At 49.7% G+C, this 19611-nt stretch overlaps 1 protein-coding gene across 5 annotated transcripts in view; it reads right to left on the reverse strand.

The window, feature by feature from the left end:
• The window catches only part of RNF150 (ring finger protein 150), a 123479-nt gene extending 116500 nt beyond the window's left edge, over positions 1-6979 (reverse strand). For all 5 annotated transcript variants that reach the window (XR_011150451.1, XR_011150450.1, XM_069012722.1 and 2 more), the window contains exon 1: positions 6388-6979. Coding sequence is in view for 3 of the 5 variants with exons in the window: in XM_069012722.1 (XP_068868823.1) it covers positions 6388-6853 (466 nt within the window). In the remaining 2 variants the exon portion in view is untranslated. The remainder of the gene's footprint in view (positions 1-6387) is intronic.
• Positions 6980-19611: the final 12632 nt, after the last annotated feature.

Raw genomic sequence — 19611 nt, forward strand, 5'->3', positions numbered from 1 at the left:
TTATCCTTTAGCAGCTATGCCTTTGTAGAAGGTATGAGAATTTAATATTACTGCAAGGTATAGAATTACTAATTAACATTTTCCTACATTTTGTATCGCTTGCCTCAGAACCATTCTCCTTACACAGACTGCATTTGTTTCTGAAGCACCCCGAAATTCTTTCCTTTGCAAGATGCTAAGCAAAAAGCACTGTGATGATACTGGATGGTAACACTGTAGGAAGCAGCCCTGCATTAGTAAGGTGGCAGATTACATGGACTACTCAATCTTTTCCATATCTGATTTCTATGAGTCAATGATTGTATTGTTCACTCCCTTCTGCACCAAAGGAGTCATCAAGTGACTGTTACTCAAATGTAGCTGAAAGGGCAGAAGTGGGGCTTCTTTTGAAATGAATGCTGTTTCTGTGCAGGTTAGCTATGCAGAAATTATTGGGAAATGGAGAAGTTGTTGGCCTACCCCTTCATAAAAGCCTAACTCTTCACCAGCCTGGCTCGTGGTGTACTGAGGCAGACGTCACTTGAAACTCAGTCATCTCACATGACAAAGCACCATGAGCTCCATCAAACAAGTGCTGCACAATAATGGGCTCTTTTAGGTGTTTGCTTACGTGAGAAAAGTAGAAAGTGTCCTCCTCTCTCACCAGGAAAAGACTCTTAGGAGTGCCAACACTGAACTAGTTAGTTTTCTCTCCCTTTTTGCTGAAAATGTTCCTGTCTTCTGTGATGTGGAGTGAAGGGAGGTAGCACAGAAATATATCTGCATCAATTAATGTGCTACACTAAGCCACAGACTGCCACAATATGCTAATAACCCAAGCTAACATTACCACTTTAAAGACAAAATACCAATGGAACTAGGACAAACCACTGCTTTCTCAAAAGCAAGCCATTCTCCTAAGGACTATATATCAAAAGGAGGTGCTCCGGATCACCAGCCAGCAGTTACTGTGGATGTGGACATAGTTTTGTTCCTGAGGAAGATTTTCTTCTTGCTGTGTCACTTCCTACTGCAGAGATCTAAGGACAGCATTTGTATGAATGTCACTGTATACAAATGTTGCAGATAACCAAAGCAGAAATCTAACTGCTTTTGCAATCAATAAGCTTGGAGGATCAATGAAATCTTCAATGAATCAATACTTACCTCTTTGTAGGGAAAGCTGTACCTTATGACTTGATCCAAAGCTCAGTGGACTCTGTGTCCTTCCACTATCTTTCTTCCCACTGTCTGCAGTGGGCTCCGAAGGAGGTACATGACCCAGCCATGAGGGTGAAAGATGCTAGACTCAACATGACAAAAAGCATCCCATCTAATGACAAAACTCAGTGCCCCAGCTGAAGTGGCTGTCCCAAGTAGTACCAGGGACGAATGGTATTTTGTTGTTCTAGTCTGTGAAGGTCAAATTCATTCCTTTCAATTCAGCTTAAGCTAAACTAGTTACCTAACAGCAAGTGCCCCCTCCACCTGGCATACCTGAACACATGGGCAGTAAAGCAGTCTAGAACCTCACCAGAGCAGAACTAGCAGGCAGAAGTGTGGCTCACTAGGGAATGCAGTGGGACAGCCTGTCATCTATAAATCCTGAATTTTGATAAACACAGAGAATTAGGTTTTCAAAAACTGCAGAAAGACAGGCCTACATGATGGATCCAGGAGCCCTTCTAGTTCCTGAGGATGGCAGCACATCCCAGCAATGCCTCAATGGATAGGGCTCAGAGATGCACTAATCTCCATCTCCCTCCCTCACTGAGTTTCTATTAGGAATCAATCTTGGGTACCTGGAACAGAAAAAAATTATGGCAGACTGGAAGGCTGAAATCTCCAACCCTCAATTAATTCACACTTATCCATATGTAAATTCAGTGTGAATGCTCTCAGCACATTTTCCTCATTAGAATTCCACAGAAGTTTAGGAAAACAATTGTTTTAATAAGGAAACAAATGTAATGTAGCTACAGTACTGAATCAAGTTTGTAAAGAGAGAAATCCTCAACTTTGGTGCTTAATTTGCACATCACTACAAATCTACAGGGTAGCCCAAAGCCCAAACTATTACCATCTTAAAATATGTAAAAGGTAAGACTAGTCACTGATCAAGGAACAAAAATCTGAGTACAAAGAAGAAACTCTTATTGAGCTGAATGCTCCCAGGTTGAGGCTGGCCCCTTCAAAGCACATGTGGAAGGACACATCTGAATTTGCAGTGGGATGGCCATGCCTTCCTCATGCAGTCTAAGACACACACACTGCACTTGAGGGCCAGAGAGGGAGGGGAGAAGTCAGAATCATGTACCATCATCTAAGATGGTACAGCTGCTACTTGCTGCTGTGTGTATGAGCCATTACAAAAAAAACAAGGCATCTGCCCTTTATTGCGAAGGGGCTGTCATAGGTGAGGCACGTGACTTAAAATTTTTCATGGGATGCACTGGAAAAGCAGAATACGGAGAATGCAAAACTGCCTGACTAACGCATGTTCCTGGTGCAAAATACATAGGATACAATTTACTTCACATATTAACAGTATCCATTCTGTGAGATAATCTGATGCACCTCAGAATTCCAACTGAATGTTACAAACTACGTAGAATATGATAGATTTGATTTTTACCCACATATGAATCGTGTACAGTCACAGTTAACATTCTTCCCTCATCCCAAGCACCTGACAGGTTCCCAGGCTAGAAGTGGTCCGTGTAGGTTCCCTCAAATATGAACTGTAGAGAAGGAAGTTCTCACCTTGAATCAATTTCTGGAAGGCTCTCTTACTGTCTGTATTCAGAGCTCAGAGGAAATGTTAGGACATGCTACAACAGGTAGTAAGACTACTTCAAATTAATACTAAGTTAATAAATGTAGACACAGTGACTAGGGCCTTTTCAAACCTAGATAATAGCTAATTTGGTCTGAATAAGAAAAAACTTCAATGAGAAACTCCAGCCAACACCATGGATTATTCTTCTGAAGAAAAAAGAACATCCTCTATATTATTAGAGTACTTTTCTGCTAGGGAAGTTGATATTGTAGAAATGCAAAGCACATGAAATAGAAATACTAGATGCTTTTGTTCCTTCTCTGGTTGGATCCTACTTAGTCAAAAAGCAAACGAAGTCATACTCACAGCTCCTACACCATCCTTCAAGCCAATAGAAATAAAGATGCCAGTTTGCACAGGCTGTAGCAAATGATATACAAGCTAAGGACATCCCAGCAGGGGAATCCCAGAGCTCCGCATTCCCTGTGAATGCGGATGTCAGAACTCCACCTCACCCTTCTGGGTGTGCAAGCAGTGATCTCAGTACAAGCTCCCTGAAAGCAAAGGGTTTCCATGGGGTGATGGAACTGGTTCAAATTGCACACTTTGTATTGTATGGGGCTCTATAAATAAGTCCTGCAGAGTCATATTTTAAGATTTCCACAACAAGCCTTGATATAATACTACCCTGGTTTTGATCTGGGGGTGGTGGGAGGGAGATCTCTGGACCCTCCTTCAAGTTCATGCACAGTATCTTGCTAGAGTTGCCTATAGATTTTAAAATCAGGAGGCACCACATGAGCAAAGGGTCATTGGCATGCATTGTAGCAGAAAACAGGAAATATAATTAAACACAGAGCCATGAGGTAAGTTCTTTGGCAGGAGAAAGACACCATTGGGAAGAAAGTGGCAAGGGCAAAGCACTATGAAATAGCAAAGTAACATGGTTAAGGCAGGGAATGAAGCACAGGGGTAGAGATGAAGTAACAAGGGTGAGAGGAGCAGAAAAAGCAGCACAAAGAGGTAAAGTGACAATAAGAGAAAGAAGGCAAAGCAAACAGAAGATAAGAACGTATGTAAGGGAAAAAAACTGTCTTAGGGGTAGTATTACTCTTAGGAGTAAGAGTTATTTAGTAAGGGCAGAAGCCACATTGTTATGCAACAGGATACACTTTTCTGTATAGGAAGAGTTTGTTTAAGTGTCTATGAAACCTCAAAAAAATCTGTGGGAGGAAAATATAAAAGTGAGTAACATCATATTTCTTTTGACTTTTAAATTGCTTTTCAGGTCATATTTCACCCTCCTCTCTCAACCTCCAAGTATTTTCCAGGATGGAATTTTCTTCTTCCCACTCCAGGATTTGGCGTGGGCAGAGCACTGCAGATGCTGCTGAACTCAGAAACCAAGAAACTGATTCATTTTTCCCTTGAATCTTGTGCTATCGTTTAGACTAGGAGCAACCAAATGTCAAAGGCTGCAAGTTAGAAATTTGCAGCCACAATTTTACATGGCTTGAACATTTGCTTTGTCCCAGAGTAAGAGTGGTACTAGAGGGAGAGTAAAGTTCTGAATCCCTGCTAGATTGCTAAATATCTAAGAATAATTATTTTTCCTTCTGTTCCATCAGACTTGTGCTCTAAAACTCCTCTCAGTTTTGACTATGTGCAGAGGACAGGTCTTCTCTAAGGTAAGCCCAACAACTATTATTCAACTTCGCTGAACAAAAATCCTTAGAATGAGGACAAGCTCCTCAAATCAATGAGCAAAGTCCTTCAGTTTCACTGATCATGTTCCACAAGTACAGATTAATTTCTGCAAGTTTCCTTTCATTTCAGCTTCCGGTGCTGTACAAACCCACTGCTAGGTATCAATTCAGTACTCAGAAAGGATTCTCAGAACAAATCCTTTGGAGTCATACGACATAAAAGAAGGTGCTCCCAGGACAATTGATAGTATATTTTTTAAATCGGAGGCCACTTTAGTAAGAAAGTTGCCTTCCCTACTTCATCTTAGACTTTAAAACAAACTAAAACTCTAACATTTGAAAAGGTTAGACACATTTTTTACTCCCACTGTTTCTTAATAAAACACCATTTGTGTGGGAAAACAGCTTAGTGCATACTTTAAAAACAGGCAAACTATTAATTGATCCAACATGTTGGCAGTTTTAGAGAAACTTACTAGAGAAGAATAAACTATGCTGCATCTTAAGTTTTAAAACAGCCTGAGCTTTACTTTGAGGGTGCGTAAGTATGCCAAGCTCCTCCTGCTTTGTACTGTTTAGTATATAATCTGTGATACTTAAAGTAGGAAGAAGTGTAATCTGAATACTGCTAAACCATGGGCAGATAATAAAGCACGGTTTTAAGAAGCTCAAGAGCTTATGAGTTGCTTGTCTCACAAAACCAAAGGAAAACACTACAAAAAAACCCAACTTCCACCAACCCTACCAAAGAAACACTAATTTGCTCAATATAAATGGTTAATCTCTGAAACAGGCTGGACACAAGAGCTTCCAAAAGTCCTGCTTTTGTATCAGCAGTATTTTAGCATTATAGTTAGGCAACAAATTGCTTCTCAGCACATCCAAGCCAGCTAATTTACTGTGGAAATTTTACGTGTCATTAGAATAACATCCTGTTTTGCAGCATTTCTGTGTTTCAGTTTACTCCAACTCTACTAAGATTCTACTGGCATGAAACAGCTGGGCATGATTAGTTACTGGATGGAAACCAAACTGAGATTTCACAATAGGTGGCATTTTATCTCCATGGCATAGAGAGTTGGTATAAAAGACAAGTAACCCCTGGCAAAAAACACTGTCCCTAAATATAAATCTAGAGAACTGTTTTTAAGACATTTTTTCAGATCAAGCGCTGGTATAAAAGCAGTGGGGTTTTTTTTGTGGTCATAAACCAAGGTTTAGGCTGTTTCAAATGACTGGATTTTGACTGGGTTCCAGTTGACAAGCAGTACTGGGACCCGACCACCCATGTGCTGACACTGCAAGCACAAACTCCACCAGAACATTCACCTGGGAGAGTGAAACACTGTCCCCATCCCAGTCCTGGACGACATATCTCATGTTCTCACCAAATCAGATACTCGACATTCCTACTTGATCTCACAGCTTTTACAGTATCGCAGCCAAGACTGTAGACACCGTGTTCTCTACTTTACTGCACCTCCTGATAAGCCTGCACCACAACACTACAACTTCTCCTCTTCCGAAGCCCTCAATCACACTCGATCTCACACGGCACCTGCCAGAGGACTCTCAGGACACAATGAAACACCGGTGCTTCACAGTGGGATCAGCGTCCCATTCTAGACCCAAACTTTACATATTCCAAACTTTTCACCCCTGGAGCACCGGCGTGCATTGCTATGGATGTGCTGCTAGCACATCCATCCTTTGCCACAGCAGCATGGAGAGGAGCTCCATGTCCTCCACGATGGGCACCCACCACTCAGTGACGCCCACAGCCCATCCCGCTCCCTGTCAGGAGGTGCGAGGACAGCTTCCCGCAGTAGCTCCCACCCCAAGAATGTGGGACGGCAGAGCGGGCTGGAAAACAGGGTCCATCTGTCTGCCCCTCAGCACACCCCTGGGGGTGGCGCGGCTCACCTGCGTGAGGCATGGTGATGGTCTCGTTGGCGTTGCTGGAGCCCAAGTTATAGATGACGACGGCGGAGGCGTTCTGGGCGGCGGCGTGGCGGATCTTGTCCTTGTAGGTGCAGTTTCCCCGCGGGATTAGGGCCACCCAGCTCTTGCCCGGCGCCGGGGCGTTGAAGCGGGTGCCGGGGTCGCAGGCGTAGCGGTCTGCGGGCGAGGCGGAGAGGGCCACCTGGCCGCGGGCGTCCTGCTTGGGCGACTGTTCGCCGTAGCGCCCGCACTCGCTCTTCTCGCTGCGGAGCTCGGCGCTGCCGGCCGCCGGGTCGGCGTAGGTGATGTTGACGAAGGCCGTGTACCACTCTTCCTTCTCGGCCACAGTAAAGTCCAGGCACAGCAGATGCACGAAACAAAAGGACAGCAGCCATGTTGAGAGCGCCAGGCTGCGGCACGCTTGGATCACAGACATTGCCATCTTCATCTGCCAGCCCCCCCGCCCGGCCGCCGCCGGTCCGTGCGTGCGTGCGCGCCCCGAGCCGCCGCTCTGAGCGGGGCGGCGCTGCTCCCGCCGGCACCGTGCAGGGACCAGCGAACGAGGGGGGAGGGGGCCCGCCCCTCTGCAGCCGCTGCCTAATTCATGTCGGGGCCGTTTGATTTCCTCGGGCTGGCCCCGTCTCCGCCCTCCCCTCTCCCTCCTCCCTCCTGCCCCTTCCTCCCCTCCCTCGCCCTGCTCGCACAGCTGCCTCCCCCGCTGCTGGCAGCGCGGCCGGGGACGGCGCGGAGGGGGCGGCGCGGTACGGGGGGAGTTTCAGACGCGCACACGGTGGCGCGGGTCCCAATATGGGCTCGGCCTCGGCCCGGCCCCACGGACAGACGCGCTGCCGGCGGAGGGGGTTCCCGGCGGAAGGGACTGCCCTCCCCGGCCTTGTGGAGGGGCTGCCGGCGGTGAGGGTTCCTGGCAGAAGGGGCTCCCGGCGGAGGTGCTCCCGGCGGGGGGTGTTCCTGGCGGAGGGGGATCCTGGCAGAGGGGGTTCCTAGCAGAGGGGGCTCCCGGCGGAGTGGGATCCTGGCAGAGGGGCTCCCGGTGGAGGGGCTGCGCTGCCCGGCCCCGCGGGCGGGGAAGCGCCGGCGGCGGGAGCGGCGCGGCGGCGCCACCTGGCGGGAGCGCGGGGGCCGGTCCCAGGGCCGCCCGTGCCGGGATCCCGGCATCTCCCGGGAGGGCAGCCTGGCACCTTGGAGCGCCCGCTTCAACTGTTTTGCTCTGGTTTTCCCACTTTTCCTGACTGCTGCAGGCGACGCTAAGAAATTTGCAAATGTCAGTGTTAGTGTAACGATGGCGCGCGGCTCAGAGGGGTGCTCGCTTGTACAGAGGTTTTTAAATACACACCCAGTGCGTTTCCAGCTGTACTTTCCAGAATGGAAAGGACAGGTGCGTTTACTAAAATCAGGTGTGAGTGACAGGAGCACAGAAAGCCTCAAAGAACGATGGAGCTGCTCTCTGGAGGCAGTTAAACTATGTGTTTAATTTTGGTTCGGTGAAAGCCCAGACTTGCGGATTTTTAGTGTATGAAACACCCCAAAAGAATTTTGGCCATGAGTTGACGCCTTTCAGAAGGATCAAAACACAGCTGGACTCTATGTCTGTCCATACTAGTGCAAATGATGGCCAAAATTCCACTTTCCTATCACTGTGTTTCTATCACTTCTGTTCAGTAACAGAAGAATTTCTTACAAGATTTATAGGTAGTGCCTATTTTAGCCCATGAGTAAAACCTGCTGCTGGAAATGCCATTCACTTTCATTCAATTGTACCTGAGTATCTCACTTGCGTCAATATTTGCCTCTTTCCAGTTTATGTTCATAGCTGCCCATGATCCAAGCAAACAAGCCTTAGCCATGTTTTACACACACACCTGCTGCTTTGAAAAAGTTAATTCCCCAAAGCTGAAAAAAAGTGCATTTGGGAGAAAAATGTGAATAGGGGAATAAAAGAAGTTTACAGGGAAATACGGTAATTTTACATCAAGCAAGAGGAAAACTTTCCTTGAAAGCCCATTCTTGAAAAAGCAAAGTCAGCAAATGAGAATAATTACCATGTAGAACTAACATTGAAAGGCAAAAGTAGATTGCAATCAACATTTATTAGAAAGTGTTGAGATTTCATCTGGGAAACAAAAACCCTAAGGGGAAAATCCATGCCTGGAAGGGCTATGGGCAATAAAGCATTTGTATACTTAGAAGTGTAAGGATTATTATTAGAAGAGAAGGCTAAAAAAAGTTGTACTAGTTTGAAAACAAACTAGTGGGAGACACCAAGTCAGAATAACAATTTAATAGGAAAACAAAAATAAAGGCAGAAAACACTGGTTCAAACTGACAGAGTCAAGGTACAACCTGAGTCCCTGTTAATCAGGGTGGTGGTAGCAGTCCGATAGAATGGTGGCTGCAGTCCTCTGAAGTGGTGATCCTGTAGAAAAAGGGTCTGCTCTTCCTCAGGTCCAGTGGTGGCTGTGTAGCTCCTGTCCTCTGGAAATCCAGTGGAATGGTTATCTCTGGTGTTCAGAATCTCAGATTATATCCAGGAAGGAATGCTTGGTTCCTCTCTCTTCTGGGTGGAGCATCTCACAATGGGATAGTGAGTCATGAGGCCAAGTGTTGATTAGGCTCATTACCAGAAGATAGTCCGGAGGGACTTATCTCTGAGTCATGTGGCAGGACAATGATGGGCCATTAACAGCAGGGTAGTCTGGGGGAAGGAGGCAAGGAAACACTGCCCCACCTGATTTCAACAGCTCATGAGGATGGTAATAGAATACACTGCAACCCAGGACATTATCCACCCCTTATTATATTACCATCTACATCATCCCAAATCAATACCTTCCTTACACATACACATACATATATATACAATGAAACCCTCCCTACACACAGTTCTCACCTAAGATTAGGTCTCCTTGTGGTACACAACAGGTTTCCCCATCTTTTTGCATTACCCACCAAGTGCAACCAGGTCCTTGACCAAAGACAATCCCATGGATGGGTTTGCCTTTGCCTGAGGTGGGATTAATCCTAACAGTCTTTCCTAAAATACCTCTCAGGTGTACCACAGGGACTCTGTCTCCATCCACTGTGTGCAAGGGTTCAGACTCGGCGGGACCAGCTCGATTGATGGACCCTCGGGTATTGACCATCCAGGTGGCCTTTGCTAAGTTCACTTCCCAATTTTTGAAGGTCCCCCCACGAAGTGCCTTTAGGGTGGTTTTAGGTAGTCCATTGCAGCGTTCAACTTTTCCGGCAGCTAGTGCATGATAAGGAATGTGATATATCCATTCAATACCATGTTCTCTGGCCCAGGTGTTGATGAGGCTGTTCTTAAAATGAGTCCCGTTGTCTGACTCGATCCTCTCAGGGGTGCCATGTCTCCACAGGACTTGCTTTTCCAGGCCCAGATTGGTGTTCTGAGCAGTAGCATGAGGCACAGGGTAGGTCTCCAGCCATCCAGTGGTTGCTTCAACCATGGTCAACACGTAGCACTTGCCTTGGCGGGTTTGGGGAAGGGTGATGTAATCAACTTGCCAGGCTTCCCCATACCTGTACTTTGACCCAAAAGCCCAACAATGTCCTTTTGGGTCCTTGAAATATCCATTTCTGAGATAGTCTATGCCGAGAATGCACGGGGCCCCCAGGCCAGTCATGATGGGGTGTTTCTGTCACTCGTTCCCAGTTAAATTCACTTCAGCTTCCAATAAACTTTCTGGATTTAACCCAACTCTGAGCCTGCCCCCTTTCCTCCGCCGTCTGCCTTTATCGCTGTGGTCCCTTGGAAGGACCCACGAGCCAGACCTCTGATCCCTCCGATATCAGAGGCTGGCCCCCGCAGCCTGCTGTGTCCCGAGCTGACCGGGCTGAGAGGGAACTGTTCCTAGGGGACACAAAGGCAGCTTGGCGCCCAAGCGTGGGGCTTCCCGTTCCATCGGACCCCACGGAAGGGGCATCCTCGGCAAAGGCAGCTTGGCGCCTGGGCGTGGGGCCCCGCTTCCATCGGACCCCACGGAAGGGACTGATTGTTTCGGCAAGTGCGTCATCGGGACATCAAGCTACCCCACCTGAAGCACGCTCTGTTTTAGTGAGCTGCGTTCCTGGGGGTGAGGACGGTAGCTTCGCCACGCTTGCGAAGTCATTCTCGGCGGAGGAACCGGCCGCCTGGAGCTAACCTGGATGCCAGTCAGGTAAGTATTTTTCCCCGGGGGGGGGAAAACTTGCCTCAAAGCCGGTAAAGGCTTTCGGAGGGACCAGTGTCCCCGGCTCTCGAAGAGCCGAACGCAGGACGGTCCCCGGCTCTCGAAGAGCCGAACGTAGGCTGCGCAGCCCCGGAACAAGCGCGGTTCGATTGTCTCTGGTTGGTTTTTGGGAAAACCGGCGTTCCAGGCTTGAAGTTTAGCTCCAAAGACGCTGTGCTGTCGGCTATGAGCGCTAAACTCTCCACAGCACAGAAGGGAGCATTTCTCCAAGTTGCGGGACTCCTTGAGGGTGGGGGGATAAGTTTTTCAAAGGGATGTTTAAAACGGTTTATTCGGTGGCTGTTTCTGCACTTCCCTCAGTGCGCTCAGGATTCGGTTTTGAGCTTTTCCTTTTGGGCCGCGGGAGAAAAACTGGTGCAATCTAATTCTGCCAAAGAGAAAGATTTCTCCTTTCTGTACTTGCAGATTAGGTCGGCGTTGAATAAAAAAAGGGAGAGGGAAGGACGAACAACCCCGAATTCCCCAGTTGTTACCCCTAACCTGTCTCCCGAACCCGTGTCCCCTCAAACGGGCATCCTGAGGAGAGCAACCCGCGATGCGCAGGGCTGCCACCGTCTCCCTGGCTCTCCTCGGGGTTCTCGGAGCCCCCGCTCGGACAGTCCCGGCCAGACTGCCCGAGGTTTATCCCGTTCCCCGGCTTCCCCAGTTGTTAGACCCTGAGTTCGGTTTAGTGATCCAGAGAGTTTAGAAAATGCCCTCCCTGCCCGAGGAGGACAAGATGGCGGGCACCACGTGGAAGGGACCCCCTCTTGCTTTTCCCTGCGCTTTTCCACCCGAAATCCCTTTCTCCCGAGTCCCAACCCCTTTCGCCCCGACCCCTCCTACTCCCAAGCTGGTTCCACCCCTCTTACCCCTCCTACCTGTCACCAGTGCGCGCCCCCGTGCTCCGCCCCCAGAAATCGCGGCTCCATGCCTGGCTGCCACCCACTTCCTGCTTCCGGTTCCCACGCCTGTCCTTCTGGTTCCCACGGTGTCTGGCCGGAAGGGGGAGGGCCTGAGGACTGGAACCCAGAACTGGATCCCATTCCCTCGGCCGCTCCGGTTTTTTATCAGAGGTCCCGGAGAGGAGGAACAACCCATGTCAGCTGGGAACCCCTCTCCCACCAAACAACAAAGGAACTCTGCAAGGCACAGAAGGAGTTTGGGAGAGAAAGCGAATATTTTCGTGGCCTCTTAAAGGCAAATCTCTCCGGAGTAGTAATGACACCTTTCGATCTGCGTCAGCTTTTCTCATGCCTGCTTTCCTCAGCAGAGTTTCTGCTCTGGAAGGCAGCGTGGGAAAGGGAGCTCCGCAAACTCCTTCCAGCGCTCTTCCAAGGTTCTGATATGGACGTTGATGCTGACAATCAGGGGCTTATATTGGACCATCTAAGTGGCGAAGGAGATTGGGCTTTGGCGCTGAAGCAAGCTCAAGGCTTGCCTTTGGAGGTTCTGCAATAGGTCAAGGAAGCGGCCGGTAAGGCATTCCTTGGTCTGAGGCCTGATGTGCCCGTAGAATCCTACTCGCAGGTCTGGCAGCAACCCACTGAGTCATTCCTAAAGTTTCTGGAGAGACTAACCCGAGCTGTAGAGTTGCAGGTCAAGCAGCCGGCGGCCAGGGAAGAGGTCATTGCAGAGATGGCCATGGTGAATGCCAATCCTCAATGCAAGGCAGCCATCCTGAGCCTCCCCCTGGACCCCCCGCCGACCATACAGACTATGTTAGAAGTTTGCGCTGCGAAGGCACCACACCTGCAACCTACCAGCTCGGAGAGACAGCGGCCCAGAGGAACGGCCTCAGTGGGAACAGGAACGCATCACCCTGCAGCGGACCAGAGGAAGACCACGGGCCCGAACACCAAACCACCTCCAACTGTGAACGGCCAGAAGCGAGCCCCGCAGGCCAGGAATACCTGCTTCCTATGTGACCAGCCTGCACATTGGACAAGGGACTGCCCGCTCAAGTGGCAGTTCCTGCAATTTAAAAAGGAACATGAACCTGGGGGACAGGAGGGCCAACTGCAACAAAAAAACTGAATGGGGAGCGCGCGCCCGCCCCGCGTGAAGACAAAAAAGGGACGGGATGCGAGTGGGAGGGGAAACTCAAAGAGGCAAAACTACCAGACACGACTTTACAACCGGACTTGACTTCCTTTTCTGATGGTTCTTTCAGGTTGCAGCTGTTGACACCGCTCCACCTAAAGACCAAAGAGTGGCATACCGCACCGGTAAGCACTGGTAGTGAGCTGTGGGCAGAAGACCAAGGCCCTAACAGGTATGTCATAGTCGGAAATGTTACCTGCACACCACAAGAGATCGAAGTCGCTCCGGGACTGATGACATCTAGTCCCGAAGGACCCGTTCTCTGGCTGCGCTGTGTCCACCCACCTCTGTTCCTGCCCAGAGGGCAGACAGTCGCCCAGGCTATCCCTGTAGAAAGGCCACCCCCAATGGTGTGTGCCACACATGTTATAGGGACAGAGAAGCCTCGGGTAGGCTGCAAGGTCAACAGAGGGGAGGAAGTTCTGCACCTCAGAGGGCTTCTGGACACAGGGGCAGATGTGACGATCATTCCCACACGGGAATGGCTGGCACATTGGGAATTGCAGGACGTGGCTGGACACGTGCAAGGTGTTGGGGGCGTTCAATTGGCCAAACAATCAAAGAGCATTGTGCAAATTAAGGGACCGAGCGGACAATTGGCAAACATACGTCCGTTCGTATTAGACTACAAGGAACCCCTCTTGGGGAGAGACCTCATGCAGCAGTGGGGAGTCACAATTGACCTACCTGACCCCCCGAAAAATTTTTGGGTTGTGGCCACTGAAGAGCACCCTACTCAAAAACTAAATTGGAAAACTGATCACCCCATTTGGGTAGAGCAGTGGTCGCTCTATGGTGAGAAGTTGATGGTGCTCGAGAAGCTCGTGGAGGAGCAACTTGAAAAGGGGAATATCGTGGAATCCAACAGCCCCTGGAATTCCCCTGGCTTTGTTATCAAAAAGCCTAACAAAGACAAATGGCGGCTCCTCCAGGACCTTCGTCAAATTAACAACGTCATTGAAGACATGGGCTCTCTCCAACCAGGGATGCTATCCCCAACGATGCTCCCTCAAAATTGGAATCTGGCAGTAATTGATATCAAAGACTGCTTTTTCCAAATTCCCCTGCACCCTGACGATGCCCCGATAACGATTCCTGTTATCAATCGAGAAGCCCCAAGGAAAAGATACCATTGGAAGGTGTTGCCACAGGGTATGAAGAACAGCCTGACCATCTGCCAATGGTATGTCTCTTCCTTGCTTGCCCCAGTTCGCGCAGCAGCAAAAGGGGCCATCATCTTCCATTATATGGATGATGTCCTCGTGTGTGCCCCCGACAATGACATGCTTGCCAGTGTGCTCGACCTGACAATCAATGCATTGGTTGCTGCAGGGTTCGAGCTCCAAGAGGGAAAGATTCAACGGATGCCACCTTGGAAGTACCTGGGTCTAGAGATTACAAAGCGGACCATTGTGCCGCAAAAATTGGCTATCAGTACTAACATCAAGACTCTGGCAGATGTCCACCAGCTGTGTGGATCTTTAAATTGGGTGAGGCCATGGCTGGGTCTGTCCACCGAAGACCTAGGCCCCCTTTTTGATTTACTAAAAGGGGGAGAGGAGCTTAGTTCTCCCCGGACACTCATCCCAGAGGCGCAAACAGCTCTGGCGAGGGTGCAACATCTAATGTCCACCAGGCAGGCAAGCAGGTATAGGCCTGACTTGCCATTCAAATTCATCATCCTGGGTAATCTGCCACACTTGCACGGGGTTGTCTTCCAATGGGAAGACAACAAAAAGAAGAGCAAAAAGGACCAGGACCGGAGGGATCCCCTCTTAATCATAGAGTGGGTATTTCTCAGCCATCATCGGTCCAAGAGGATGACACAGCCACAAGAGCTGATGGCTGAACTGATCTGGAAAGCTAGGATCCGGATCCGAGAGTTATCAGGATGTGACTTCGACTGCATCCACGTGCCAATTAGGACAAAAACGGGCCAAATTACTAAGGCAATGTTGGAGAGTCTGCTTCGAGATTGTGAAGCATTGCAGTTTGCTCTGGAGGGCTACACAGGCCAGATTTCCTTGCATAGGCCAGCCCACAAAATTTTCAATTCGGAAGTTCAATTCGAATTAAATATTATAAGTGTTCGGAGCAAGGAACCTCTAAAGGCCTTGACAGTTTTTACTGACGCGTCCGGGGTGTCCCATAAGTCCGTGGTGACTTGGAAAAACGCCCAAACTCAGCGGTGGGAGACTGACATCAAAGAGGTGGAAGGATCGCCTCAGGTTGCTGAGTTGGACGCAGTCGTCAGGGCTTTCGAAAGGTTCCCCGAACCCCTAAATTTGGTAACAGACTCTGCATATGTTGCAGGGGTAGTCTCCAGAGCCGAGCACACCATTTTGCATGAGGTCTCCAACATGGACTTGTATGAGTTGCTCTCAAAGTTAATAAATCTGGTCTCCCACCGAGAGCAACCATTTTACGTGATGCACGTCAGGTCACACACGGACCTGCCCGGGTTCATCGCAGAAGGCAACAGGAGGGCAGATGCCCTCGCTGTGCCAGCTGCGATGGCCCCGACTCCAAACGTGTTTGAGTAGGCCAAAATCAGCCATCAGCTGTTCCATCAAAACGCTCCTGCCCTGGTTCGTCAATTCAATCTAAAGCACGACCAGGCCAGGGCAATTGTGGCTACATGTCCAGAATGCCACCAGCTAGCTCTTCCTGCCATTGGTACTGGCGCAAACCCCCGTGGACTTAACAGCTGCGAAGTGTGGCAGATGGACGTGACACATGTTGCTTCATTCAGCAGAATGAAGTACGTACATGTGTCAGTTGATACCTTCTCGGGAGAAGTTTTTTTCCTCTGCCCACACAGGGGAAAAGGCTAGCGATGTCCAAAAGCACTTAGTGCAGGCATTCGCTACCCTGGGCATCCCCAAAGTCATCAAAACGGACAATGGCCCAGAGTATACGTCCAAGGAGTTCAGGAGCTTCCTGCAGCAATGGGGAATAGAACACAAGACTGGCATCCCCTATTCCCCGACAGGTCAAGCCATTGTAGAGAGGGCCCACCAAAACATCAAAAGAATGCTCCAGCGCCAGTGCTCCTCAAAAAAGCTAGAGTCACCTGCTGTCAGGCTCTCAAAGGCATTGTTCACCCTAAATTTCCTCAACTGTGCCTTTGAGAACCTGAACCCACCAATCGTGCGGCACTTTGGGCGGTCTCAGTGGTTGCAAATGAAAGAAAGGCCTCCGGTGTTGGTTAAGGACCCGGAGACTAGGGAGATACAAGGGCCTTATGAACTAGTTACCTGGGGGAAAGGGTACGCATGTGTATCCACCCCCGAGGGCCCTAGGTGGATCCCATCAAAGTGGGTGAAACCGTGTATCTCCCAGGCCATCAGGAAGGGAGATCAAATACCCCCCAAGACCGGGGTAGGCTAGTTGTGTGCCTCTCTGAGCCCCGAGCCCCAAATTTATCCCAGTTGTTATCCCCAGTTTCAACCTTATTTTTCTAAGTTTTTTTTAGTTTAGAGACATCGGAGATGGGTCCTGTGCTGTCAATCCGAGCCGTCGCCGAGGTTCTGCTGATCATCATCACCCTGCAGATGCTCCCATGGCTTGTGTCGTCGTGGATAGTTCCTCAACTGGCAGCCAACGTATGGTCAGTTCTAGTGCGTACCATGGGTCAGGACCACATATGCCTATCCACTGCTGCGGCCCAAAACCCCATGGCTATGTGCCTAGTGGGGATCCCTCTCGAGCAAGAAGAATTTACTTCTCTCCCTGAAAAGCTTGAGCCTATGCAAGCTTCATCAAATACGGGTAAGGCCTCTGTTGCCAAGCCGCCTGTCGACTTGCACCGTCCCCGGGTACCTTATCGGAGACGGCCCCCATTCAGCTGGCACCGCAGGGGAAAGCGTGACACCGACAACCCCCTTGAAAAATGGCTGCCCCGGCTCCCAAGGGCCAGTAGAGAGCCCCAGGAATTAGACCTCCTGGGGTCATACCCGGCTTGCTACTGCGTCCAGTTCCAGTTCGGGCTGTCCCCAGATCTGGAGGCTTTTAAGATCATTGCCCCAAGTCACCGGGAGTACAAAGGAGACAAATGGTGCCTGGCCGTCAGTAAAGTGACCACTGAAAATCCTCACCGGTCACGCCCGAAAAGGTTACCCCGGGGACTGTTCCTCATTTGCGGCGACAGGGCGTGGGCAGGCATCCCCTCTCGCCTATTAGGAGGCCCATGCACAATAGGCCGTTTGACGCTGCTGACACCCAACCAAACAGCAGTCAGCAACTTGCAAAAGAAAACACACCAAACCTCCGAATTGGCAATCAAAAAACGTGAATTGGCTGAACTGGACCAGAATTGTGATTCAGAAGTAATCCATTGGTCCAGACCAAAAGGGGTTGCAATCACCGTGCTCTTGCCATGGGTGGCTGCAGCCAAAGCTTTAGGGGAATTAGGCCACTTAGAATGTTGGGTCGCCAAGCAAGCGAACCTTACTTCAAGCGCCCTAAGTGACCTCCTAAAAGACGAGGAACTGACCAGACAAGCCACCCTACAAAATAGGGTGGCCATTGACTTCCTACTCCTCCTCCATGATCACCGGTGTGAGGAGTTCGAAGGACTATGCTGCCTCAATCTATCATCGAGGGCTGAGAACATCCATAAGACCATCGATAAGATGCAAGCCATGGTGAAGTAGATTCAAAGAGAGACTGGCGACTGGCTCGGCAACATCATCAGCGGATGGGGACTGTCCGGATGGGCTGGATCCATTCTCCGAACCGGACTGATCTTGTTTTTTATTCTCTTAGTTGTCATAATTATGTTCGGACTGCTGAAAAAACTGCTAACCAACATGATTATGAGCTCATCCTCCCCTGCAGACATCAACCAAGCAGAGCTCCCCAAAGACTTTGAACTCGAGCCTATGGCCCAGGAGATGACGTGGTTCGGGGACCTGTACCTGGACTCAGAGTACTGTCCCCAACCCGAATTTATGTCATCTTAAAAAAACAAAAAAGGAGGAGATGTGGGAGTGTGTTTTCTTTGGTTCAGCCCGGGTCTCCCCTCTAAGTTCTTTAAGTTTGGTGTACCCCAGTTGGCGCCCCCCCTGTTTTATTAAAATCACCCTATATGACAGTTTTGTCTCCTCCCAGGACCCTGTCTGTCACTCTGGCACCCTTCCCAGGCTTCTGGAAAGTTCTAGCCAGGGGGCCAGGTGACTGGTCCTGGGAAAGAAGTCCCTCCCTTCCCGTTACATTTGGTTCCCTTATGTGTCCCTCGTTCTGTTTGCCACACCCTTCCCTTCCCTGGTTGGTTGTTCTGTACCCCCCCATGCCCCCCCCCCCCCCCTAAAATGCCCTGCACGAGATCGGCAGGTGCGCTGAGTTGGGCACCCCCTGGGGGTTGAGGTCCCCCCCGTTCAGAGGACCAATAAACTTTCTGGATTTAACCCAACTCTGAGCCTGCCCCCTTTCCTCCGCCGTCTGCCTTTATCGCCGCGGTCCCTTGGAAGGACCCACGAGCCAGACCTCTGATCCCTCCAATATCAGAGGCTGGCCCCTGCAGCCTGCTGTGTCCCGAGCTGACCGGGCTGAGAGGGAACTGTTCCTAGGGGACACAAAGGCAGGACGCCAGCTCCTAATGGCAGAGACTCTTGTTGGTTGTGGCGAGATGTGGTAAATCTCTTCCTTAAGTTCTTTTTTCAGTTTCTGATGGCCTTCTTCAATCAAGCTCCGGACTTCCTCAGCCAAAAGACTTGTTTTCACGGATGAGACATGGATGTGAAACGGGGCTGTGATGGTGTCCTCGTAAATCTTCAGCTTGTTCACCAAAATGCCCACCCTGTCCTCGCCTTCCCTCCATTGCAGCGTTGCCAGGTAACGGGAGCATATCTCTGGTCCAAGGCGTGCAAACCTCAACCACATCTGTGATGTGCACTGGACACCATCTGGGCTCTTAGGAAATCTCTCATCTTCTGAGAAAATGATCTCCAGCACAGCCAATTCCCTCAGGCACCGGATACCTTGTTCCATTGTGCTCCATTTTCCTTGGTGTACCTGGAGGTCTTCTTTACAAAGGTACCTGTCCCTTACACTTGTAAGCAGTCACTGCCAGAGGCTGAGAGTTTCTTGGGTTCTCCCGATCCCCTGGTCAATGACCACATCCCAGGACAGAGATCCCAGTTGCCGGGCCTCACTTCCGTCCAGAATGGTGTCATTGGCTGCAGCGTCCCAGATGCGGAGCAGCCAGGTCAGGATAGACTCGTTTGTCTGGCGGGTGAATTTCCTCCTGTTGCGGGTTGGGTTTGTAACCGGGCGGAAACACCAATTTAGTGTAGTGGTTTGGTCCAAAATACTCATTACTGTTTATCTTCTGTGAGATAAGAATTAGGAGAAATGCAAAGCAGGCACCAACTTGAAAGAATATAAAGAAGTTTATTAACAGACCTAAAAGAAGAAAAGAAAAAAAAAATTATACCACCATCAGAACTCTCCTCCTCCCCCCACCTTCCTCCCTTCTCCCACTGACAATGGAAAAAGACAACCCTTAAGATGTTCAGTCTGTTTACCACTTCCATAATAACCTTGTTCAGTCCATTTAGAAAGAGAAGTCTCTTTTTGCTCATGCTATGAAAACAGTATCACACCGAGACAGCCACCCATTTCCAAATATTGTTCAGTCCATTTAGGAAGAGGAGTTTCTCTGCTCGCAATGTGAGTCCCTTCCCCCGACTTGCAGCTTTTCCCGCAACTGCTTTCGAGGGTCCACTCTTGAAGTTTTTTGGGGTACAATTTTAAGGTTGAGCCGTTCAGAAACAAAGAAACAGAGGCCCTTGTCCTTCCCTGGGAGCAAAGGGTCTTTCTCATCTTCATCGTTAGGACTATCTCTGGGAGC

The sequence above is a fragment of the Aphelocoma coerulescens genome, chromosome 4, assembly GCF_041296385.1.
Source record: "Aphelocoma coerulescens isolate FSJ_1873_10779 chromosome 4, UR_Acoe_1.0, whole genome shotgun sequence".
In the NCBI taxonomy this organism is placed as follows: Eukaryota; Metazoa; Chordata; class Aves; order Passeriformes; family Corvidae; genus Aphelocoma; species Aphelocoma coerulescens.